Source organism: Mytilus galloprovincialis, chromosome 9 (assembly GCF_965363235.1).
Source record: "Mytilus galloprovincialis chromosome 9, xbMytGall1.hap1.1, whole genome shotgun sequence".
Taxonomy (NCBI): domain Eukaryota; kingdom Metazoa; phylum Mollusca; class Bivalvia; order Mytilida; family Mytilidae; genus Mytilus; species Mytilus galloprovincialis.
The window spans coordinates 1,062,951-1,089,709 of record NC_134846.1 but is presented as its reverse complement, the minus strand read 5'-3'; the positions used below and the strand labels follow the sequence as shown (position 1 = coordinate 1,089,709).

Genomic DNA, 26,759 nt, shown 5'->3' with positions numbered 1-26,759 from the left:
TAACAAAAGTATGCAATAGAAGTTTACCGATGTTTAAATCTAACAACCGTATGCAATAGAAGTTTACTGATCTTTAAATCTAACAACAGTATGCAATAGAAGTTTACCGATATTTAAATCTAACCACAGTATGCAATAGAAGTTTACCGATGTTTAAATCTAACAACAGTATGCAATAGAAGTTTACCGATGTTTAAATCTAACAACAGTATGCATTAGAAGTTTACCAATATTTAAATCTAACAACAGTATGCAATAGAAGTTTACCGATGTTTAAATCTAACAACAGTATGCAATAGAAATTTACCGATATTTAAATCTAACAACAGTATGCAATAGAAGTTTACCGATGTTTAAATATAACAACAGTATGCAATAGAAGTTTACCGATGTTTAAATCTAACAACAGTATGCAATAGAAGTTTACCGATGTTTCAATCTAACAACAGTATGCAATAGAAGTTTACCGATGTTTCAATCTAACAACAGTATGCAATAGAAGTTTACCGATGTTTCAATCTAACAAAAGTATGCAATAGAAGTTTACCGATGTTTAAATCTGACAAAAGTATGCAATAGAAGTTTACCGATGTTTAAATCTAACAACAGTATGCAATAGAAGTTTACCGATGTTTAAATCTAACAACAGTATGCAATAGAAGTTTACCGATGTTTAAATCTAACACCAGTATGCAATAGAAGTTTACCGATGTTTAAATCTAACAACCGTATGCAATAGAAGTTTACCGATGTTTAAATCTAACAACAGTATGCAATAGAAGTTTACCGATATTTAAATCTAACCACAGTATGCAAAAGAAGTTTACCGATGTTTAAATCTAACCACAGTATGCAATAGAAGTTTACCGATGTTTAAATCTAACAACAGTATGCATTAGAAGTTTACCGATGTTTAAATCTAACAACAGTATGCAATAGAAGTTTACCGATGTTTAAATCTAACAACAGTATGCAATAGAAATTTACCGATGTTTAAATCTAACAACAGTATGCAATAGAAGTTTACCGATGTTTAAATCTAACAACAGTATGCAATAGAAGTTTACCGATGTTTAAACCTAACAACAGTATGCAATAGAAGTTTACCGATGTTTCAATCTAACAACAGTATGCAATAGAAGTTTACCGATGTTTCAATCTAACAACAGTATGCAATAGAAGTTTACCGATGTTTAAATCTAACAACAGTATGCAATAGAAGTTTACCGATATTTAAATCTAACAAAAGTATGCAATAGAAGTTTACCGATGTTTAAATCTAACAAAAGTATGCAATAGAAGTTTACCGATGTTTAAATCTAACAACAGTATGCAATAGAAGTTTACCGATGTTTCAATCTAACAACAGTATGCAATAGAAGTTTACCGATGTTTAAATCTAAAAAAAGGATGACGAAGATACAAATAATGGCAAAACAAAAACTGAGGGAGTCTATTTTTTGTCCCCTCAAATAGTAAAAGTATCTTAAAAATAATAATTTCTTAATGTACATTTAATGTAAAGCTTTGGTGATAATTTAACCACACTTCCATCAAAATACAGACTTATCCTACCTTCTCCATAATGTTATTATGTCATAATTATAAACCTTATTTTTAAAGAGTTATACTTTTTTAATATGGAAGTAGAAGACTTTACTTAATGAGACGTCTTATACATTTATATGCATTTGAGCATTTTCATAAGATCGATTTCTATCCGATACAGCTCATATCATACATATGGTTAGTATATTCGTGCTTATCTAAATTTCATGATTTGACCTTTTCAAGGTATAACATTTAAGCCTTGAAGGTGATCTGGCATTTTCGTGTATGTTTTGAGTTGTTGTTTACAAGATATGATGATGAAAAAACTTAATTAAATCTGAATGGCAAATTTCATGGATAGACAATAATATTTTTTTCCAAAGATAATTTTTAGATGAGTACAATACAAGACATAAGAATGATACGATGCCAGATAATATATCTTATATTTTCAATTCCATTAATAATAACTTACCTTTGTAATGCCTTTTCCCCGAAGAAGTCTCCTCTTTGGAGATGGCGAATAACTTGTTCTTCACCAGATTTGGAATTTCTTTTTGTTACTTTTACCTATTCAATTATTCATACCATAAGTATTCATTTTTAAAATACATTAAGGAACAATAACGTTATTTGCACATGCTTATCAAGTAATGTGTTGCATTAGTGGTCATTGTTTTCTTTATTTAAATAATGTTCACTAGCCAGTTTATGTGCATTTGGTGCAACACAATTGTTTTAAAGTGTTTTATTTATTTGGTATTACTATACAACTGGGTTGATGCCATCACTAGAAAACTGCTTTGCAACGGCAGCTCTATATAAAATGTATGCAATAGTTATATCTTTATTCAAAGGTTACCATTTCATCTCGTTGTGTATGTTTTCGTGAGCTGCTTTTTTGTATCCTTTTACTGGTACTTTTGTTTTTATATTAAACTCATACCGCTGAGAAAATTTGATTTTAATTTAAAAAGTGCATCAAATACATGTCGGTCTTCGTATTTGTATTATGATATTATGAAATTGTTCGCATTCTAGTTTAAGTGCGGTATATGTTTATGTTTTTTTGACGAAATCCAGGCAGTTGTTGTTTACCTATGGTTTACATGTTGTATCTTGTTCACTAACTCGACAATTGTTTCATTGTACTAAAATTTGTTTTTAAAATCGAAGTTTACATTCTAAATTTCTAAAAGAAGTTGATATGAGTCATATGATAAATTCTACCCAGACAACATACATCTTGGTTTACAATCTAATTACTCGATAAAGTAATCAGTTTAATCCTGACCACTTGCTGATTGAAAGCTCATCTTTATCTGATATTGAAGACTTCTAATTAACTTAAACTTGTGTGAAATCAGTATCAGCTGAATGTTATAGAAATATATTGTGTTACGTTCTGATTGCAGAATCTCTAAAGTCTAAAGAGGAAAGACTTATCTCAGTTTTATTCCTAACAACATCAAATGAACGAACCGATAAACAATCTCGATTTCCTAGTGGTTACTTGTGAAGAGGAAAAACTGAATGAACAGGGAAATAAGGATTTCGAACCAAGGGGACAATGGAATGTGAACAGCAAAAGAAAGAAACATATCTGAGAGTATTTAAAAAATTTCGAATGATACAGATTTCAAATCTCATGCCAATATCAATTTTATTCAATACGTAGCTTTATATATGTATGTAGCTGCTGAAGGTTGGGATATCACAAAATGCATTTTAAAATGAGATATTGTTAAGTGGCGCAAGTCGATAATGGGCAAATTAATCTATATATAGAAAAACAAAGTGAAAAACGAATTACCAATAACTTAAATGTATTTCTCTTTATTTCAAAGCTACTCACCTTTCCTTTTGCTATGATAAAGAATGTATCCCCTCTAGCACCTTGCCTAATGATGTATTCACCATTGTTGAAATGTGTCTGAAATATAATGAAAACAAAAGGTATTGTGAAGAAAAATTACATCTGATTTCCAACATAAAGTACTGCAACTATATAATAGCATTCTACGTACTAAAAAAGTTCCTGAAATCAGTCCTGATAATAACGGGAGATACTTGATGAAAAACAGAAAAATTGGTTGACTTTGCAAAATAGAGATATCTAGTCTTTCAATTATTCAGCATTTCCTGTTAAATGCATTCTATAGATTCGAAAAATTCAACCTAAATTCATTATTGGAATTTGCATGACGATTTCTGAAACATATATTTCTTACTATTGACATACAAACACTATTTTTACATTTATTTCTGCTTTCCAAAAATATATGGTTCTCTTCCATACAGCCAGGTTGGTGATAAATAATAATATAATTGATTGGTTGTTGATTGTTTAATGCACTGTAGCAAATATATATTCCTTAACATTGAACTAAAGCCAATATTTAAATTAAAATGATTTTTAAAAAGAAAAAAAGAAAAAAAATAAATAATAAAATAGGATAAAGTATAACTCGGTCTTCGGTTTCTTGTAATTTTGCCATAAAATTTCAAGCAGCGATTTAGTAAAATGTAGTACTTATGTTTTCAGACTTTACATAACGTTTGTAATTAGAGCATCTTTCAAACGTCCATTATCATTCACTTAAAATTGATGTCAAGGTCAAATGTTTCCTCTAATTATCAGGTGTTTCATATAGGATCAATCTAATCAAACAAATCAATCGTACAAGGTAAAGACAGATGCGAGGTTAGTTTAGAGGATTTCTATTGCTTTTGTTGACTTTATCGATAAACAATCAATTTTAAGCTCACTCCGAGTGATATAAATAGTACTAATATTGCCTTCTTGTATAAACATCGATATAGTTCAAAGTATTATAAAACTTTTGTGTGATATACTTTACCACATGAAAGTAGAATCTGGTGATAATTTCCTAACTAATGGATTTCAGTATTAGTCAATTTCAATATCACTTTCACTTCTACGTTTACAATTATAAACGAAAAGCATACAACTTTCAGCATAACCTATTTTCATCAATAAATCGTGATAAGACTTAAAGTCTTATAAGCAATGACAAGAAACGCCAAAACAATTGACTATACGAACTGATAAAGATGGAACTAACAATTTCAAGTCAAATAGTTCATATATAACATGCAGATGAAATCACATATAATTTATAACAGAGATCCAATTTTGATGTTTGCTGAATAATGCAATATATCATGATACAAAATACATTTCCCAAAGTTTATGAACTTTTAAAATAAGCTGACATTATTAATCGTAAAATGTACAAAGTCAATAAAATGGGTGTTGTTCTCCATTCGTTTGGTGTGTTTTAGCTTTGATTTTGCCGTTTCATAGAGGAGTTTCAGTTTTGAGTTTGATTTTTGTCATTTAACTTTTTATACTTGTAAATAACATTTTCCATTTGATATTTACATGTTTATTGTCCTTGTCCTGCACAAATTGAGGAACATTAAGAACCCAACAAGGAATTGTTCATGGCAAACAAAAGACCGTGATAACGTCTAAAAATATATATGTTGGGTTTTTTTCAGGTACAAAGTAATTTTTGGTTAGAGATATTAACTGATGCAAATTGTACAAACATTACAATTTGCTATTTGGTATAAACAATAAGATCTATTGCAGTAATCACATATTTTGACTTTGAATAAATGAGTTAAATTGTTAAAATTAGAGACTGTGATTGAACGAAACCCATGGGAAATTATCCCTTCCTCTTTTTAATTGAGTTTTGATGAAATTAGACACTTGAAGACGATTAAGTTGTAGCTAGTTTTTTTGCAATATGATTAAGTTGTAGGTTGTTTTTGTGTGTTAATATTTGAGCCCGACTGCGTTAAAACTAGAATGGTTTGTCCATGGTAACTTACATTACAAAAGTGCAGAAAGTCCCGTTATTTGAAAATTTACACTGATTGAAGGAAATGTAGAAACACTTATATATATATGAATTCCAAAGCTTCATAACATTGTTTTACCCTCTGGCAACAAGCTTTACTACTATTAAATAAGCAGTATGATTCTGAAACACGGATAATGTGAACTACTGCCATTAAATGTTGCTAATTACAGCTATCATTTTGTCAATATTAACGGAAAAACAATTGATAATGGTGTTGGTTTCTTGCTGTTTAGTGAAAGTTATTTTGACAGAAATAACACGTTCTTTATAACTTAATTAGCAGAACGAGAAAATAAACCGACATGAAGAATGAAAAATGAAACAGTGTTTTATGCCTTTGAAGCTCAATTTCAGTTAAAAATTGGATTCTGGGTCACCTAATTTATCAAGGGAACATCTCTCAGGGTATTTTGGGAAAAGAAAAGGACATACGACTATTTGAAACAGCAAACTTACATACTTTACAACAATGGATATGTATATCTTATACGTTCAGGTATTTCACATCCAAAATTTTATGGAAATATTCTTCATAAAGCACAAAAATGTCAGTATTCTCCTCAGAAACTAACAAAACCTTTAAATAGACTTATTAAAAGGGGATATAGTTACGATACTGTTGTCAGGTCATTAAAGATTGCATATTTTGGCTTTAACATTGATTCACTGATAGGGTCTTTGCATCGGAACTAAACACATTTATTTCTTAAAAAACAGTTGTTGGCATGACACGGGTTATGTTCTTCTCATATATTTTATGATAGTATGATACTAAACCCCTAACGGGAGGGATTGTACCTGATATTCATATGATGAAGACATAATCTTTCAATCAGTTTAATTGAGGTCTGGAGCTGGCATGTCAGTTAACTGCTAGTAGTCTGTTGTTATTTATGTATTATTGTCATTTTATTTATTTTTTTTCTTTTGTTACATCTTTTGACATCAGACTCGGACTTCTCTTGAACTGAATTTTAATGTGCGTATTGTTATTCTTTTACTTTTCTACATTGGCTAGAGGTATAGGGGGAGGGTTGAGATCTCATAAACATGTTTAACCCCGCCGCAATTTTGCGCCTGTCCCAAGTCAGGAGCCTCTGGCCTTTGTTAGTCTTGTATGATTTTAATTTTTAGTTTCTTGTGTATAATTCGGAGTTTAGTATGACGTCCATTATCACTGTACTATTATGCATATTTTAGGGGCCAGCTGAAGGACACCTACGGGTGCGGGAATTCTCGCTACATTGAAGACCCATTGGTTGCCTTCGGCTGTTGTTTGCTCTATGGTCGGGTGGTTGTCGCTTTGACATATTCACCATTTCCTTTCTCAATTTTATATGATACATACTAGATTATGAGTGCAGTGTATATTGTATTATTTTTTTCCTATCATGATTTTCTTGATAGAGGGTAGCTGCTCAAAAGGAAGCTATTAAACTAAGAGTTCCAAATGGTGAAGTTGAAATCATCCCTTCGTAAATTCTACGGATGCCATCACGAGTTGTTGACGGTTATTGAATATTAATTTATCAAGGGAACATCTCTTAGGGTTTTTGGGAAAAGAAAAGCACATACGAGTATTTGAAACAGCAAACTTATATACTTTACAACAATGGATATGTATATCATATATACTAGATTATGAGTGTATATTGTATTTATCAGTTTGTTACAAACTTGTTTAAAACAGCTGAGGTCCACCTCCAAATCGATGTTCATCCTAAAATTTGTTCACACATACAAACGAGTTCATTTATATTGTTACTTTTGTGGTGCGAGAGTGTGTTTTTGTAGACGAAACGCCCGTCTGGCTTAAAATATTATAAACATTGAATTTTTGGTGATATTTTTTTTTAAACACTTTTACCAAACAGCCATATCTTTTATCGGAAAGAAAAATAAAAAAAAAGAAATAAGGAACGACATAGAAAGGTATCTAAACTGTTTAATGAACGATCTGAAATGATTATGATAAACATTCTCTCATTCATGAATGATGTAAATAAGAAACCACATCGACAAATCATATACTTGCAAACGCAATTAACCCATATAAGAACAATTAAACAGCACTTTTATTTTTGAAGAAACTGCTTTGAAATAGCCCATTGAATTTAACAAACTTATGTGAGATAATGCAATTGTAAAATCTAAAGCTGTACCCAAGTAAACCAGGTCAGTAGCACAATGGAAATATTTATAGGGATAAGACTTCAACAGAGCATAATATACTGCCAAGATTTTAAGCAAGATAATTCGCAAACCATTAGTGTAATGAGGTTAACCCTATATATAAACGTTCCTACATCTTCACCTCACGGCTAAGCTCGGAGAGTGTAAATTCCAGGATTAATTTAAGATTTCAATACCGTCATGAGTACTTAAACACGTCTGATTCATATGGGTTGTGAACTTAGCTTCTATTTGTCATTTAGTACATTGTCTATAACTGCACAGTCAGTTGGCAACTATTCAATTATGAAAAGACAATGTGAATAACTATTCTACAATGTAATGACAGTTCACTATTACGAAGTGCTTCGGAAGGGTAGTCAGATCCTGTTCCACATGTAGCACCCGTCGTGTTGCTTATGTTAGTACAAATCCGCACGTGCTTCGTTTAACTGATATCGTAATATTCTAAATTGTAAACGTCAATACGTCGTCCTTTTTGTTCGATTTACTCTACAGAACTTGATATATATATACTATTTCTTCGTCTTGAGATATTAACCACTTATTTATAATTATTTCAATTGTTACTCGAAATAAGTCAAATGTTATAATTGTTATATATGACTGTTGAGAGTTAGTACGAATGCACCTTGGAACGTCATGTTTAATATACTGATATTGTTATAACATAGTATGTTACTTATGACGTAAATACTAGAGTAGCGTGAAAAAAATATTATCTTAAAATAATAATAATTACACTAATTATCTTTAACAACATCTACGTGGTTTACTTTTGAACTTCTTCTTTTTAGTCGAAGACTCCTTTAATTAGAAGCACTTCCATATTGAGTTTAACCATAACTTTAATTATCATTATTTTATATTGCTTGATCAGGAATAAAAGCGTACATTTTACAACTTCTAAAAGATTACGGAAGACATTCCCACCAAAAATATTTGCTGAAAAAATTAAAACATAAGAAAAAAAACATGTCTTAAGCCAAGACGCTTACAAATGGTATTTTGTTTTTACCTCAGAAGAGTTATACTAGGTGTTCAGCACAAATTAACACATCATTTTAGAGAATTGATTCGAAGTACTCAATGCGCATATTGACATTTTTTTGTTCAGAAGAGGAAGCTCACCGTGTCAACGCACCTTGCATTTATTGAAATGCATTTCGATAATACGTCAACCTTTACAAACTAAACCAATTGATATTGTTCTGATCGTGAACCGTGCGACCTTTTAAGAAAGGTAAACCTGGTCTCCTACTGTTTGCATGTTATTGTTCCTCCCAAGTTTGTCTGTTTTCTTTATGACTTTTGAGATATTTATACATTGGTATATATTACCTTCATATACCACATTCAAATCTATTTGTAAACAAAAAGAACTCGGCTGTGAGAATATTTTGATCATATTTTAACAGATGGTTTAACAGATATTCGTCTGATGTATTTATGTATCTAAAATATGTAGTAATGACTGAAATGATTTTATATTTATAATACGGTCACCGACTTTATTCTTGTCAAAGACAGCTTGTTACCTATTTATAACGGTGTTTTGTGTTAGATACCGGCTGAGGGCGTTTGCCCGATTGGATGCATCTATTTTACACCAAGACACTATTGTCAATGTAGTATTATAGCTTTCTATAATTTAGCAGGAAGGTCGTTCAGCGATTTGACCATATGTTATTGAAAAGCATGATAAATGCAGGGTATTCAATTTCATTTAAGGACATCTTGGTGTAAATTGTGTTAAATGGAATTTGCTTAAGATATATGATAAAATCCTGATCAATTAAAAAACAATAATAACAAATCAATGCCAGATAAAATAAAATGACAAACGAAACACAAAATGTTCTCAAAACATTATACAAAATTTAGCGACGAAAACCCGGAAGGTAACGTAGTTCTTGAAGAAAAAAATGCACGCTAACTGTTACTTATAACACATTTCCTTCTTTTCACATTTGTCTCTGCTTACCATAAAATGTGTGAAAATATAGAACATAGAGGCAAATACATTATAAAAGAGAATTACAACAAATATATAAAGCGTGTACAGCTATGCATTCAATATCTCCTTGCAAATCCATCCTTAGCGAAAAGGGACATTCGGAAATAAGACAGCATAGATAAGATTACAGACAACTGTTTTGGTATCGAACGATCAAGTTTCTCGTGAGTAGAGACCCATCCACTCGTTTTGTAATTGTTCTTTCTTATCTCTCTGATTAGCAGTGTAAACAGTTAATGATACAGTATCGCACCAAACTAGAATGCTGGACCTATTACAAATTTAAACTGAATAAAAATTCCTGGGCGTGTATTCTCACTAACCTATGGTATTCATGTCGAGCAGAAAAACGTCCAAATTAACATAATTTTTTTTTATTAATTTTGCAGCTTATATAATACACACAAAAGAATGTGTTTATGCCTTACCAGATATCAAAATCCCCAACCCGAATCTTTAATAGAGGCATAAATCCCACAAGAACAACGTTAACAGTGATATATCGTCAATTAATCATCGTTCCAAATATCGCAAATGATTCGTATTTTGTTTATAATAGAACGAAATTGAAAGAAAGTTTCACGCTTACTAATACATGTATAAGTTGTATCTAAGCCAATGTTTAGCTCTGACCTCATGCAATTTTATTACACATCCAATACAATGTAATGTCAATGGGTGTAATATGGTATATAAATGTAAACATTACGCAATTTGCCATAGAGAATGATATATTGTAACACACACCTGTTTACTTATAACGAAGCTACCCCAGTGCATATAAAGAGACAGCAATGAGTTTAAAAGAGGGACAAAAGATACCAGAGGGAGAGTCAAACTCATAGATAATAAATAAACTGACAACGCCGGGGCTAAAAATAAAAAGACAAACAGACTACGATCGGGTTGTTGTCTCTTTGACATATTCGCCATTTCCATTCTCAATTGTAAACAATAGTACAGAAAACGCAACATAAAAAACTAAAGACTAACCCCATTAAAAACTGGGGTGATCTCAGGTGCTCCGGAAAGCAGATCCTGCTCCACATGTGACACCCGTCATGTTGTTTATGTTATTACAAATATATCATGAGAGTTTAAACTAGAAACAAACTATGGGGTTTTATGATCGCTGAAGACCCTACGATTGCCTAAAGTATTTACATCCACTTTATTTAAACTTTGGTGGATAGATGTCTCATTTGCAATTTACCGCAATCATACCTCATCTCTTTATTTTCATATAGTCAATTTAAATTAGTATGTAGAGATTTTTACAAAGTTACCGCCACGGCGATTTGTATAGATCTCTCTCCAGTATTAGAACAGCATTATAACATAGATTAGCATATCTTGTTTAACATTGTAATGTAAGCGGGAGGTTTGGCTAGCCATAAAATCAGGTCAACCCCCAATGTGTCTTAAAAATTTCTTGTATTAGTCACGAATATGGCAGTTCTTTTAAAAAACTTACTTGATAGTTGTTTCTATGTATGTTGGTGTTTATTTTTGTTGCAGTTCAGTGTGTCTGTTGTTCCGTTGTTTTCCTCGTATAGTTGATGAATAATACTAAGAATATTTATTGAATCCAATTAAAGGGCCCGTTTCAAAGTATATTTATATAGTATCAATTATACAGTATTTTCTAAGATGTGTTTCCCTCGGTTTTGGAATGTGACCCGAATTTGTTTTTACTTAATTGATTTATGACTATTGAACAGGGTATGCTACTGTTGCCTTAATTGTGGACAAGACTATCTTGCCTACTTGTCGATTGTGTTTTTTTATGGTTTTTTTTGCCATAAATACATGTTATCGCTTTCACTTGCAGCAGTACCGGAAGATGAGATGAACCGTCAACGTACGACCGAACGACCTATGCATTGTATGTCAGTCGATGTAAGAAACGGACAGTTAAGAAGAATTTCAAAACATGACCGCAAAAAATTACAGACGATCCTATTTTCAAATATCCCTCATACTGAACAAGAAATGGTAAGTCTTCCGCTTCCGAGAATCTCTAGATAACTTTTGGTAAGAAAGATAGCAAATTACGGATTCTTACCCCCAAATTTTTAAATTTCGAGTGCATATCAATTCAATTCTATCACAAAATACCAGAACAGGAACACGAAATCATTGTTATATTTGTGAACCATAATAACATCGGAAGTTAAATTCAGGTTTTTGAGCGGAGTATTGTTTGCCATGTTTTCACCATTGCCTGATTCTTAGGCAGGTTGGCACTTATACTTTATGTTTCTGGACTAAATTTATCAATAGATTCGAACAATTTATGTAATGTATATGTTTCTAGACGCTCTGTTATGCATACTATAAAAATATAATGAAGTAGAAATAAAAACTGCATGAATTTATTTTTAGAACTGTTACATATAAAAACCAAAGGCATTGTCAAATGAAAGACATTGTGCAGATTTTTGATATAACAGATGAATAGAAAATATTGCAGTGTAGGAACGTTGCAATTACGTCAAGAATGACATTAAATGATAATAGTGTTTCTTAATAGAACACCAAACAAAAATGATGGATGGTGAAAAAGTATATTCTGTTCTACAAAAAGAGCAGCAGGGGGTCGTTTACAGTTTTTGAAAATGTGCTCATAAATTATTGGTAACCCTTACAATCATTTCGAGAGCCGACCACTTTTTATTATGTGAACATGTTTGTTAATCTCATTTTTCCTATGTACTAATCGGTGTACATTTATTTGTCTCTTTGTCTTTCCTTATTTGACCTGTCATTCTTTTACTTTTTTATGGGCACATGTTGCTTTCCATGTTTCAATCAAACACTATCTATTAAGTCAAATAATCAAAGTCTTCCATACATTTAAAATCTATTTCATATAGTCTATTTCAAAATGTATGCCCCTTTTTGTTCTTTAAGTAAACTCATCATAGATACCAGGACTAAATTTTATATATACGCCAGACGCACGTCCCGTCTACAAAAGACTCATCAGTGACGCTCGAATCTAAAAAAGTTAAAAAAAAAAAAAAAAAAAAATAAAGTACGAAGTTGAAGAGCATTGAGATCCAAAATTCCTAAAAGTGTTAAGATGTCCCATGCGTTATACCTCTTTTAATTTCAGAACTTTGAATTCATAACTATTTGTTAAATGCTAAGATGTGTTACTACAGAAAAGTTTATTGATAGCATGCAACCAAATGTCTTCAAATGGAAAAAAGCTAATGTTAATATGATTCAGAATATTGTCTGGCGTAAATACAAAATATAATCCTGGTATTTATGATGAGTTTATTTACAACCACTAGGTCGATGCCACTGCTGGTGAATGTTTAATTCTTCAAGGGTATTACCAGCCCAGAATTATAATTTAAATGGTCATATTTATTAATCAACTATTTACAAAACTTTTGAATTTATGAAATACTAAGGCTTTTCTACCTCAGGAATAGATTATCGTAGCTGTATTTGGCAACACTTTTGGGAATTTTGGTCATCAATGCTCTTCAACATTGTACTTTATTTGGCTTTTTAATTTCTTTTTTATTCGAGCGTCACTGATGAATCTTTTGTAACGAAACGCGCGTCTGGCGTAAATATAAAATTTAATCCTGGTATATATGATGAGTTTATTTACTAGGTAATATAATATTTGATAAATCGTCAAATGAGATGCTTAGTAAAATTACTTTCAATATGCACAACTTATAAACATACACTGTAATTCACATCTTAACTGTTTCAAATATACATAGACCTTAAGATACTTCAATGAACATGTCATAACAAATATTGATTGATTCATGTTTGCGTTACGCCGCCTCGGAACAAAAAGACTTGATGGCGGCGAGTCAAAACAAAACATTTGTTTTTTCACGATAAGCAACGTAAATGCTGAATTCGAATTTAAAACCAATTAAACAGCATATTGTATGGTAGTAATTTGACGTTTAATCGTAAAACAAATGTTTTCTCAGAGGATTTCGCTTTATCTGTATAACACATGCAATGCATGTGCCAGCGTATGATATGTAGATTTTCATTTCCTGGTTGTGTTGTTATCAGCATAAAGTAAGTACTTGCAATCAAAGCAACAATAGTGGATCTACATTTGTTTACAATAACAAGTTTTATGCGCCAGATGCGCATTTCGACAATAATCGTCTCTTACGTGTTATTCGAGGTCGACCAAACCCAATAAAAAAGTTAAAAATAAAATGAACAAATCCGGACAAAGAATCAGTGCTTTGCATAAAGGACCTATATTCCTCTATTCTTAAAAAAAATATTTCGAAATTTATTACAGCAGAAAACTATTAGTCGTTAAAAATAAAAATCATATTAAAAAAAATCAAAGGCGCCTTCGTTTATTAGTCTTAAATGACTGAATAATATTTAAAACATATTACAGAAATTGAATCCACATGGGATTTGCATATTTCAATTTTTAATAAATGCTAAAATAATTCAAGTGCAGTGAAAGGTAAATAAGAACATAGATGAAAGTTACTGAAATAAACATTTAGCTGTGGCAATTATCAGGAGCACAGCAGAAAGCTATATCAAAATGCTATTTCAAAATGCATAATCAGCAATATGTGCTGTGTAATTTGATTGGGCGATATAATCCGATACGTCATTATATGGGGTCTTTAAATGCGCAGTTGGTTGTTAATCTCTAAACTTATTTCAATACATCTTGTTACTCTATATTGATATCAAAATAAATATTAAGCAGACTAGTTTATTATGTAATCCAAATTTTAATACCCGGACTATTACCACTCAACGACAAGTACAAACAAGAAGATGTGGTATGGCTGCCAACAGACAATTCTCCACCAGAGATCAAATGACGACAAATATGGGATCTTTTGTATAGGGTAAACACAAACCAGTCCACATAGTAAGCTATAGAAGGCCACCGTACGGACGTATTTTATTTTTACTTCACTTTGCTTAGACGCGGCTGTCAATGCGCTTCAGAATAAGCAAATTTAGTAAGTTTCAATTGATTCACATGTAGGAAAACAACATCATCACAGATAAAAGTCTTAGAAATAGATAAATTCGACGAGCGTTTACAAAAGACTCAGTGACGCTCGAATGAAAAAGTTATAAAAATGCCATATTAAGTTGAATAAGAAAGAAGACCCCGCATCGAGTGAGTCCGACTCGTTTTCAAACATGGTAAGGAGCATTGAATTAAAACAAAAGTGTGAAATATATCGTTTTGTACAGTTTCTTAAACTATATAAACATATCTTTAGAATTTCACGTTTATTGCCATCATTCGTTCTTTAAAACTATATTTTCTTTCACTCTTTTTCTATTTAGCAAATTGAAATTTTGAAGTCAATAATCACTGTTATTTTGCATGATTTTATTTGCTACATTTGCCGCAATTCAATCTTGATTTCATTTTCGAAAACGATAAAGAAGACATCTGGATTTTCCAAATTATCAGAACGACGCTATGTTTGTTCTGCAACACTCTACTAACTAATATTTTCTCTTTGCAATGCATCGTAGCAAGCATCAATATTATGTAATATTATTATGAAAAGTGAATCTGATGAATTTCAAAATCGAAATAAAAGTAATGTCTTAATCTTATCTAACTATCATGAAATACTTGTTGCATCAGTTAAAATTACTGATTACTTTATGCTTGTGTGAAAATTTATTTCTAAAATTAACTTTTAAATTAGACATAAAGTATTTATTAGAATTTATAACTATCATTTGTAAATGCAATAATGTATCATCTCGAATAAAAAAGAAAACATAGAGATAAATTTATAAACTAAGCGTTGCATTTTATAATTATTTATATCTTCAAATAGTCAATTGAAATTCTTTCAATTTTGATCTGTCGTCGATGAATATAATGAGAATTATAGGCATTGCGCGAAAAAGAGCTTTTTGCAATTTTCAAAAGCTAGCTTGCAAAATGAGTGAAGATCAAGCAGAATCATAATCAAGTACTCAAGCATTTTCAGACCTATTAAAAATACAAAGAGATTTTTTTTGGTCAAAATATATAAATTTCTTAAAAAGTACATGTTGCTTCAGAACTATTCTGTTGTGTATTTAGGTTTTAGTAATGTGTAAACTGAAGTAAATATTAAGTTTATGCTCCAAACTGTGCAATTTGGAGGGGAAAAAATATTCGATTGCAAAAGGTTAGCTGCATTTATCATCAAACACAGGCAGCTGTAGAACCAAACTTAACCCCCCAAAAAAGAGTAACCAAGTACTAATGTACATCTATGTTCTATCAAAAGTAAAATAAATGAAATATAAGTATCAAAATGAAGTTTTTTCTTTTATCTTATGTTAGCACAACTGTATGATTTCTTAATTATTGATCTCTTAAATGAAATGCAAATAAAAAAGTATGTGTACATAGAAAAAAGTCATGAACCATTAGTGACGTATTTCTAAATTCATACATTTTGCATTTAATGAAATTAATAATTTTAAAAGTTTTTGAAAGTTTAAAGCATTAATTAATAAATAAATATTAAGATACACATTTATTCTGACGCATCACATGAGCAAATTCAAAACTTATTTCTTGTCAATGAAATTATATGCCAAAAAATGAAAATCCGAAAATGTACTGTTGAAAAGCTCTATAATCCAAAGTCAGACCAAAGATTGCTTATTTGGAAATAGCATGTGATTTACACAAGTTTCACATCTCAAGAATAAATATTAAATAAATGGGTATATTGGAGTACGCTTGCCTATATTTGCGAAAAATAAAGACATTGCAATATTTATCGAAGAAAAAAGAATAGGAACATCTATTTAGAAATTGTACTTGCTTATCGAAAAAGATTAAAAAATCTTGTTGCCTTCTTTTTCTGAAAGATGTGAACATTTAATTCACAACAGTGTTAATCTGATGTAAAAAAAAAGAACTACAACAAACTTAAAGTATCCTACCTCTTCCAACACGTCGGCAATTTTACTCAGCGATTCCTCAGGCAAATTTTTAAAAGTTGGAACACTGCAAAAAAAATATATAAGCATTACCATTTATGAAATAAAATATTTAAATTTTAACCTATGTAATGCATATAAAGATATAGAAAAAATATCATAAAAACTTGCATCAAAATTAAGCTTACCTTCTTGCAATACGTTCAAATCTTCGTTTCGACAAACTCCGTTCTACTTTCATGCCAGCCGTTTTGAAAACGTATTATAAAGTTCATAATTATTAAAGTCCAGTTTTGTCATGTTGCTAACCGTCCACACTTATTACGGTTTAAACGCAAACTGTTATCCACATGCAAAGATGAAAGGATTTATTTGTATACAAAGCAAAGCAGCTGATTAGTTGGCAGCGATGCTTCCGTATCTAAGATTGGATTGAACTGTTGTCTGTATCAGAGATATTCTACATAAGATACTTGCTCTGTCAGTCAGTAGAGTTTATTCGTCATGTAACTGATGATAATTGATTCGAAATTTAATTGTTTCGGACAGGTTAAATTTCGTAATGCTCATATATACAAATAAAAAGAAATTTGGGTTTATATACAATGAGAAGGACTAACTTTCCACATAATATACCCTGACAGGAAATATACAATAAAGGATCGATCGGGGTTGTATGCAAGTGTAAGCCTTAAATAGTACCAATTGAACTCAATAGGCATATTAGGAATATATTCAACAAAACATTTCCAAATATCTGCTATCAATATTTAATTAATTAAAGGACAAAAACCAAACACAATATTTAAATCGTTTGACAAACAAGTATTTCTGAGATGCAGTATTTTACACAGCAAACAATCTGATTCTGACCGAAAAGTGGAACAATCTCAAACAAGATTTTTTGCCAAAAGTGGACAAATCTGAATCAATTTCAGTGTGTACAAAGGACAGTGAAAACTTTTACGTGAATAGTTCCATTGCTTTGTGTTGTACTAGTATATATAAATACGACTGTCATAATAACATATAATTTCAGCATTATATTTGTTTAGTACCAAAGGAGAAATAAACATGTTAAATGGTTCTTACTCAAAATGTTTTATGATTGATATCAGTTGATCAGATAATAAATCTGCCGTAATATTAAGATGTCTTTGTTAGCTAACTTATGTTGATGGGTTGAGCTCTCTGTGACTTTATCACTCACATCTCATGTACATGCTTTAATTCATAAATTGAAGCTTTACAATTTGTCGTCCAAAATTCTGTTCTTGCGCGTTATTAAAAATACATATATATGGCCATTTAGGGCCAGTTGAAGCACCTCCGGTGCGGGATTTTCTCGCTATATTGAAGACCCATTGGTGGCCTTCTGAAGTTTTATGCTCTTTGGCGGGGTTTTGTCTCTTTGACGTTCCACATTTCCATTCTCAATTTTATTCTATTCATTTTTATTACCGCTTGGTGTACCTTCCGCGAGCATTCGATAGGTTTGTACTAAGTCTTTCATTTTCTAAATGATATCTTATTTTCAGATGATAATAAAAGTAAAGTTTCGATCCCTTTAACCAAATCTGGTCTTACACGGTTTGTGCAGTTCTTTTGACTCCGTTTGAGTTTTATATTCTCTAATGTTTTATGTATTTGACTTTCAAAGCTTTTTTTCGAGCAAACCAAACACATGTTATGCATATGGACATTTCGGCAGCATTTGTTTTTCTTATCATGAAGCTAAAAAAACAGGCAAAAACAAAACAAAAACTCTTATCTTTATTTTACATCATTTCCCCACAATTACGTATATATGTCTACTGAAAGTTCACATGACAAGAAGATAATTTTGTTTTTACTATTTAAAAATATCCTAGACTATTTTAATATCTATTTAGTATACTTATATATGATAATAAAAGATAGTTACGTTTGACAGAAACAGCTGTTACAGACTGTATACTATTTATCTTTACAACTAGTTTTCACTCGTTGACATAGTGCTATTATAGTTTAGCCTCGTTTTTGGATATCATTCGATCTGACAATAAGTCTAGAGATCAAAACCATTCGGACAGCCTGATAACATCTTCGTTTCGTTTCTATGGCAATGATGCAAGTTGAAAATTTGTCTTTTGTTTCTGAGTATTTAATCTGTTGCAAAGCTTTTCGTTATATATATATATATATATATATATTTCTATTTTATTTTTGTTTATGTGAAAATGAGTCGCTGATTACTTTATACAGTTTTTTCTCATGTTCTGTGAGTAAGACAGCATAAGCACATATTTGTCATTTAAATTAATGGAGCTTTGGTGATGGATACATTCAGCCAAATTAATTTTACTTGCCGATTAAAAAGGTTATCAAAAATTACGATAAAAGGTTTTTTGGCATTTTTGATATGGTATATTATTTGTTTCCAAGCGGTAATCAAAGGCACCAAGATAACTCAGCGTAAGTTTTACACTCAGCTAAATAATCATTTGAGACTGTTATAGTCTTATATAATCCCCAAACGATGAAATTTGCATAAGACAACGAAAAGATTTCAAGTGTTCTATCCCGGCACCAAATATGTTTTAGAAATAAAACATTAGAGAATGCAAAGTCTATGATAAATTAAGTAATGTATGTGTATACAAGATACGAATCAACTTAGCTTCGTTTAAACATATTAATCTATAGTGGATTTGGAAACAAGTTTATCAACTTATATTAATCCCTTACCACTACTTAGCTTAATTTATCGTGGACCCAGTGTCGCGGCTCACCTGGTTTCCATACAAACAGTTGGAAAAACCTTAAGGTTCATTCTTATCAATATTATGGATGTTTACAATTTGCATCCACTGATGTTTGTGGTACTAAATAATTTCTCCTCGCTAGTGGTGAAGATACCACCAATAGATGGCAATCTATCAGTTTACATTTCGTTCGTGGAAGAAACAACACCCTTTATTTGCTTTTCGCGATTTGTTATGGTTTTTATCGCCAATATCATTAAAAAGGCGTCCATCTAAATGACGTATCAATCAAGTTTCAGACGCGGTACCCCATACTTAACATAAAAAGTAGAACATTTAGAAGTATTTGCAATACATATCTGTTAAGTTGGGTCATGATATCTATCATTTAATGATCGAGAAAGAAATAATATATATATATAAATCTTATCTTTCTTTTGATGTTATGTTTCTTAGAGAAGAACAAATAAACAATGTACCTGTAGCTCTAAAAATCGAATTAGGTGTTAACAGTTAAAAAGCGTCCAGATGATTCTGATCGAACAAGTTTATGTTCAAATTCTCTGTGGGATAGATGTTTTGCTTAAACTTTTACGTAAAAAAATGTAAAACGCATTTTGATTGTTTATCGTATCAGAATCTTACTCTCTAATGACAAATTCTTAATAAATATCTGAAAATAAAGCAATTGTAACAATTTCTCCTCGAAACTTGACTTTTTTTAAACAGCGTACACGAGAACGTATTTCCACTTACGCAAGACAATAACATTACGATAGATGAGTATATGTAGCACATGATCATTATCATTATGCAATGGTTTATTTTTCAAATTAAGCGTTTTTTCTGACCGAGCAGTCTGTTTCAGTTGAAATGAATCATTTATAAAATAGAATGTACGTTGCTAAGTTATAAGCTTGTAATAATATTCGATTATTTTTATATATAAATAAAGAGTTAATCCAATGTCCACCGCGATGCATATATTTCATCCGTCCAAAGGCAATAACTACATGTAAGTTATTTTTCTACATAATCATCTTAGAATGTTGAGATGACTAGATAGCTGTTTCGGATATCTTTAGTATAACTTATTAACAATATTTGATCAGCATGTGATTGTCCGAAACATTGCTGTTATAAACCTTTAATTTAATGAATCTTGCAAAATAGGACGCGGGAGAGCGCATAAAATGCAAATACCATATGATTCATATTTCTAAGGGTCATAACTCTTTTTAAGATATCTTATCGGCATCGATTTTCCAACTCGTCCAAAACATTGCTGATATAAATCTATAAAAAAAAGTCTGGGTATTTTCTTTACTAAGTATAATAGTCTCAGTTTAAATATTATAAAGAATCTGACAAGAATTGTACATGTGTGAGAACTAGCAAGACCGAACGATCAAGTTAAACTGATTCTGCAGCCGTGATGCTATCAGTTCTGTTATATCAGGAATTTTAGCATTTTGGCTTTATTCTAACCTTTTCTTTGTTTTTTCTGCTAATTGATATTTGGTTGATTTTTTCGTTAGATAAATATGACAGAGAAACTTAATCCTTAGAAAAACAAGGCTTTTATTTTGCCAGTTGACTATTTATTACACTAAATTTTATTTATAGCCCAATTTGTTTTGTACTTCTACCAAAAAATGTGCATTGTGTTTTACTTGGGATGCCTGGTGCAATTGAAAATATAAACAATAGTAAGAGTTTTCGTTTTGCAAACATTGGTTTGTTATTCTTAAGTAATGTCAAAATGCTATCACTATAAATTTATCGTGAATGTTCCTTAAAAGTTCTTGACTCAAAAATAGTTTGTTTAAACTTTACAAAATCTAAAATACAGACTTTTTTATGTTTTCATCAACTTTTCAATTGCTCTTAACCAAGTTCCAAAACTTTATCTTGAAAAATATACTGATATTGCAAATGTTACAGACAACAACCTTCTTTATAAAACAATTGTCATTTCGGGGTCTTTGTTAGCTGACTATGCGATGTGAGCTTGCTGAAGACCGTAGATTGACCTGTAGTTGTTGATTGTGTTTTTGCTCTTGTGGAGAGTTGTCTCAATGGCAATCATTCCACACAACCACCCCTTTTTTATTATAGAATTTATGCTTATTATGTCGTGTGCGAGTGTTAGTGACTGTCAGAATTGTATTTTTTATTCTGTGTGTAAATTTCTCCTTTCCTCACCAGATGGTAAGTTTCTTTTGACCTTTTGTACATTATTTATATCTACATCGAGCATTATAGACTAGAAATAGCATTAATGACAGTGCAATAAACTTCTCATTAGTATATATAATAAGAAATATACAAGTTCCGGTTATAAATTAGTGTCTGACGAAGGCCATCTTGAACGGCCATTATTTACCTATTATTACATTTTCTTCACTTTGTTATAAAACAGACAAAAATATTATATAAATAATATTAAATGTTTATCTTGGAATAATTGTATATTATTACGTTACTGCCGACCTATATTTTTTATTATTTAGTTTTCTTTGAAATCGATTTGGCTAATTACACCTGTCAATATGATGTTATGATTCAGAGCTATAGTCACGGTAGTGCGCTGGTGGTAAATACTTTAACATCGGTTACGATTGTGCTGAGATGCGCGGAGCAGAACGCTTTTATCATTAGGGTACTTTTTTTTTGTTAATCTTGATTACTTTTTGTCTACAATTGTGATGTATTCAAGACGCAAAATGTATTGTCAGCGGAAAAGCTGCTTAACTTTGACGGAGGGGGATTATAAATATAATTTAGCTGTTAGCGACAGAATATACGAATTATATTTGCTTTATGCTCTAATGCTTCATGTTGAACTTTATATCAGGATATTAACATGTAATTGCGAATACAATATTTTGAAGATTCTATGACCACATGAAATCATATCCTGCTCGAACTCAGTCACATTTCCATGTTCAGTGAACCTCAAAATAGTGGTAAGATCAATTTCTGGCATACATATGAAAATGTGCACATCATAAGCGTGTAAAAATGTACTAAGTTTCAAGTTAATGAGACCACAATGTCATGATATACTACCTGAAAAAATGTTTTAACCTAATTTCAACCAAGAACTGTAACTGACAAGTGAACTCGGAATGGGGGTCAAAATATTTAGTTTGATATCTATTTGCATAATAATGCATATGTGTGTTTAGTATCAAACTGATACGAGCAAAACTTCATGAAAAACTGTTTTGATTTAAAAATTTTAACCTGACATGGGACGAACAAACAGGGGGACGAACGGACAGACCAGAAAACACTACGCCCCGTTTGTATCGTAGGCGATGCATACAAAATTAACACTAGTCTTTTAGTAAATAGGTTATTATAACCGATTAAAAGTGTGTTTTTTAAATGTTGAATAATCGAAGCAGGTTTTTGGTGAACAAACAGCTGATTGAAGAATATGTATACAAAAAAGTTTAAAATAGAATCGAAACTGAACGTGACTGACTTTTAAAAAGCGTCAAACTGCAGCCGACATATGTTACCTTGAAAATTTGTAGAAAATAATTTGTTGGTAATAAAAGCCATGTATTTATGCAATTAAGAAGCAACTTTGGCAATATGTTATGGAGTCATTTTTTCCGTTTTTACTTAAAGTGTGGAATTCTAACAATATCATTGTACTCAAACATCGTCTTTGGTTTTCAAATATTCGGCTTCGGACGTTCCTGATAGAGGTAAATCCAGGAAAGCGGTTCGGACGTATGAAATTTAAATTGTGTTGGTTTCATTACGACGTTTTCAACCTCCACAAAAAAATATTGTTTCTTCTAACCAATGTCAGCATTCCGGCCATTTGTTTTAAAAACACAATACCAATCTAACAATATGCTCGGTTATTTTGGCATTTCATGTTGATAAACATCTCATACAGAGACAATTACAAACATTCCCCTCCACTTATAGACGTATACATGTGTAAAAATCTAAGAACAGTTTTACATATAATGCATATATTTGCCCTCAACTTCTGACCGAGTAAAGACCTTGTTCTGTTTTATCAAACAGATAAACAATGCACATCAATTTCTTAAGAAGGAAGCGAATTCTCGACCATTATAGTAAAGTAACAAATTGCTTTTCATGTTTACTCTGAAGCGACACAATATAACTAATCGTAGTTTTGCTTATCTCCCTTGTTGTAAGTACATATCGACTGGAAATTTTCTAAGCGTTTATGACACAAGAAAACATAAAACCTATTATAGACAATACAAATGAATGCAAATAATACAGAGACCAGCAAAACAATTATCCGAAATTGAAAGTATGCTTGGTACACATTTATTTTTAAGAACATTTGTTGTCAATTAAAGTTAAAAAAAAGTTATATTAGATTTCTTGATTTATGATAATGCAGTATAATAAAATACCTAAGATTATAAATAATGCACTGTTAAACAGACTTCTGTCGTTGAGTTTTTGCTATTAAACTTCGAACAACTGAGAAACAATTAACAAAAAAAAAAACCATAAAAGTATAAAAAGTAAATACTTTTTTTATTAATTAGAAACTTAGAAATGATTAAAACAGATCTTGGGCAAAATGAACTCTCGTTGAAGTAGAAGTTTTGTAATTATGCCTTCGTTATTCATATTAACATTTTATGCAGTTTTATTTTAGTAGCCAATAAGTTATAGGCAGTTAGCTGTTATCAGATAATTGCTACTAAATAAAAACTTTCTGAAATTTAAAATCAAGAAGCGGTTCAAAAAGGTGTATATAGTATATAATAAGGAAGTTTGTTACTATATCACGTTTGTACATCTCTACCAACCTGTAATACACGTGACCTTGCTTGAAGTGTCATCTGAATCAAAATTTGAGTATTTACATGTGTATGCATGTTAACATGCGAGCTGCAGGTAAAAGATGAAGAACAAAACACTTTATTTTCGCATTATCCTATAAACTTTGCAAATATATCTATTGAAGCAGGTGTTTATTTGAATTCAATCATGACTTCTATTAGTTTTATCTAGGGTGTGTCTACCTAAGGAGCAAGTGTTGTTTTGTTTGATTTCTTTTTTATCCGGAACACTGGTGAAGGAAAACCTCAAGGTCATTCGATGTTAAACGAAAACTTCAAGGTTATCTTATGTCGAAGGTAAGGTTTTTTTTTCTTCAAAGGCATTCAATGCTGAAGGAAAGTTCAAGGTCATTCGATGTCGAAAAAAAATTCAAGGTTATGAGACGTCGAAGGTAAGGTTCAAGAGCATTCAATGTTGAAGGAAAGTTAAAGGTCATTCGATGTCGAAGAAAAACTTCAAGGTAATACATGTCTAAGGGAAATTACAGTCATTCGATGTCCAAGGAAAACTAAAGTAATTCTATATCGGAGGAAAATCAACATTTAAGAAAAAAATGGAGATTTTTTATTATAATATAGCACTAACAATGAATGGTGTTTCTTTGATAAAGCTTACAGAGTGACGTCAAAACAATATCAATTACAGTTCAGTATTATAGTTTGAAATATATATGCCAAGTACTCCAGTCTGTATGGTTTTTACAGCTCTTGATTCATTGTTGTATGGACGAAACAAATGTTTCTAAGTCGTTCAATATGTCTACGTTCGTCACATACCCACACCGTAGCTTCATACGGGCCTGTACATCTACAACTGTTGATATTTTAACAGAACAAGTCGTCAGATGCATTTATTGTGTTAATATACTACGCAGGTAAACTGACTTTTGGAATTATGGATCATCAATGCTCTTCAACTTTGTACTTGTTTGTCTTTCTTACTATTTTGATCTGAGCTTCACTGAGTCTTATGTAGACGAAACGCGCGTCTGGCGTATTAAGTTATAAGGCTACCTTTAATAACTATTAGCATGTCGAGATGTACTATTTTAAAATTGAGAAAGGAAATGGGGAATGTGTCAAAGCGACAACAACCCGACCATAAATCAGACAACAGTCGAAGGCCACCAATTGGTCTTCAGTGTAGCGAGAAACTCCTGCACAGTTTGCATGTGTATTTCTCTGTCCAGAATGTTCTTGCATATATTTGTACTGTAGTTTTTTCATGTAATGTTGTCATTTTAGTGTTATATTTAACATTGCCATAAACGTGCGAGGTTTGGCTAGCCACAAAACCAGGATCAGGTAGTTGTTATCTTATTGATCGTTTCAGTGTGTGTTGCAGTGTTTTTGTTGTTTCGCTGTTTTCCTCTTACAGTTGATGTGTTTCCCTCGGTATTAGTTTGAAACCAGGATTTGTTTTCTCTCAATCGATTTATGACTTTCAAACAACGGTATACTACTGTTGCCTTTATTTTTCACTCTTTTGTCATATTTTTTCTTTTAAATACCCTAACCAAATAGCAAAATCAAAAGCTCAAACACATCAAACGAATGGATAACAACTGTCATCTTCCTAGCTTGGTACAGGCATATTCTTATGTAGAAAATGGTGGATAAAACCTGTCGTTAAATAAGATCCCACATTAAATATACTCTACACCTATTCTAGACCTATTCTAGAAGTTGAATACAAAAATGCACGTTAAGTCACTGAAAAAATGGAAATGTATATAACCCAACAGTCTGATACAACCGAATTAAAAACAAATTCAAGATTTAATTTTAATACTAAAGATTTTACTCAGACTTAAATATTTTCTATATATAAATCACATGCAAATATTTAGATTGCGTTCAGATCGGTCTGACTAGTGAGACGTTGCGTGCACAACATGATCGTTGCAATGTGTTCACATTCATTTTAAATCATTTTAACACCAGTTATGAAAATTTATCTATTTCTATTTTTCATCATTATTCTTAAGTATTATATTCATTTTTTCACGAGAAAAAATATATATCATGAGCTCAAGTCCCTTAAAATAGGTTGAAATCAAGCACTTACATGTTGTAAAAATTCCACGTACTATATTCATTTATTTTTTTAAGAACATTTATTCTTGATGAGCTAAAGTCCCTTAAAATAGTTTTGAATCAAGCACATACATTTTGTACAAATTCCACGCACTATATTTTTTTAGAATAATTATACTTGATGATTCTGACTCTCTAAAATAGTTTTAAATCAAAGACATACGTATTCCACTATCATTGTTTCTATATTCAAAGATGATATATATTTGCCAAACAACTGATGCAAAATGTGATTTATTTGAAGATATTATTATATTTACGATCCATTTTTGGAATTTTTTTGTATAATTGGTGCACTTGAATTATTGATATTACGTAAGAATAAACTCATCATAGATACCATAATTAAAATCTTATATTTACGCCAGACGCGCGTCTCGTCTATAAAAGACTCATCAGTGAGTGACGCTCGAACACAAAAATGTTCAAAAAGAAAAAAAAATGTAGAACGAAGTAGAAG

General features: G+C 31.1%; 1 protein-coding gene across 3 annotated transcripts in view; it reads right to left on the bottom strand.

The window, feature by feature from the left end:
• The window catches only part of LOC143044197 (cGMP-dependent protein kinase 1-like), a 110,837-nt gene that overhangs the window by 23,741 nt on the left and 60,337 nt on the right, over window positions 1-26,759 (bottom strand). For all 3 annotated transcript variants that reach the window (XM_076216094.1, XM_076216095.1, XM_076216097.1), the window contains exons 5-7: window positions 16,606-16,669; window positions 3,407-3,484; window positions 2,027-2,121 (exon numbers count right to left, since the gene is read on the bottom strand). In XM_076216094.1, coding sequence (XP_076072209.1) covers window positions 2,027-2,121; window positions 3,407-3,484; window positions 16,606-16,669 — 237 coding nt within the window. The remainder of the gene's footprint in view (window positions 1-2,026; window positions 2,122-3,406; window positions 3,485-16,605; window positions 16,670-26,759) is intronic.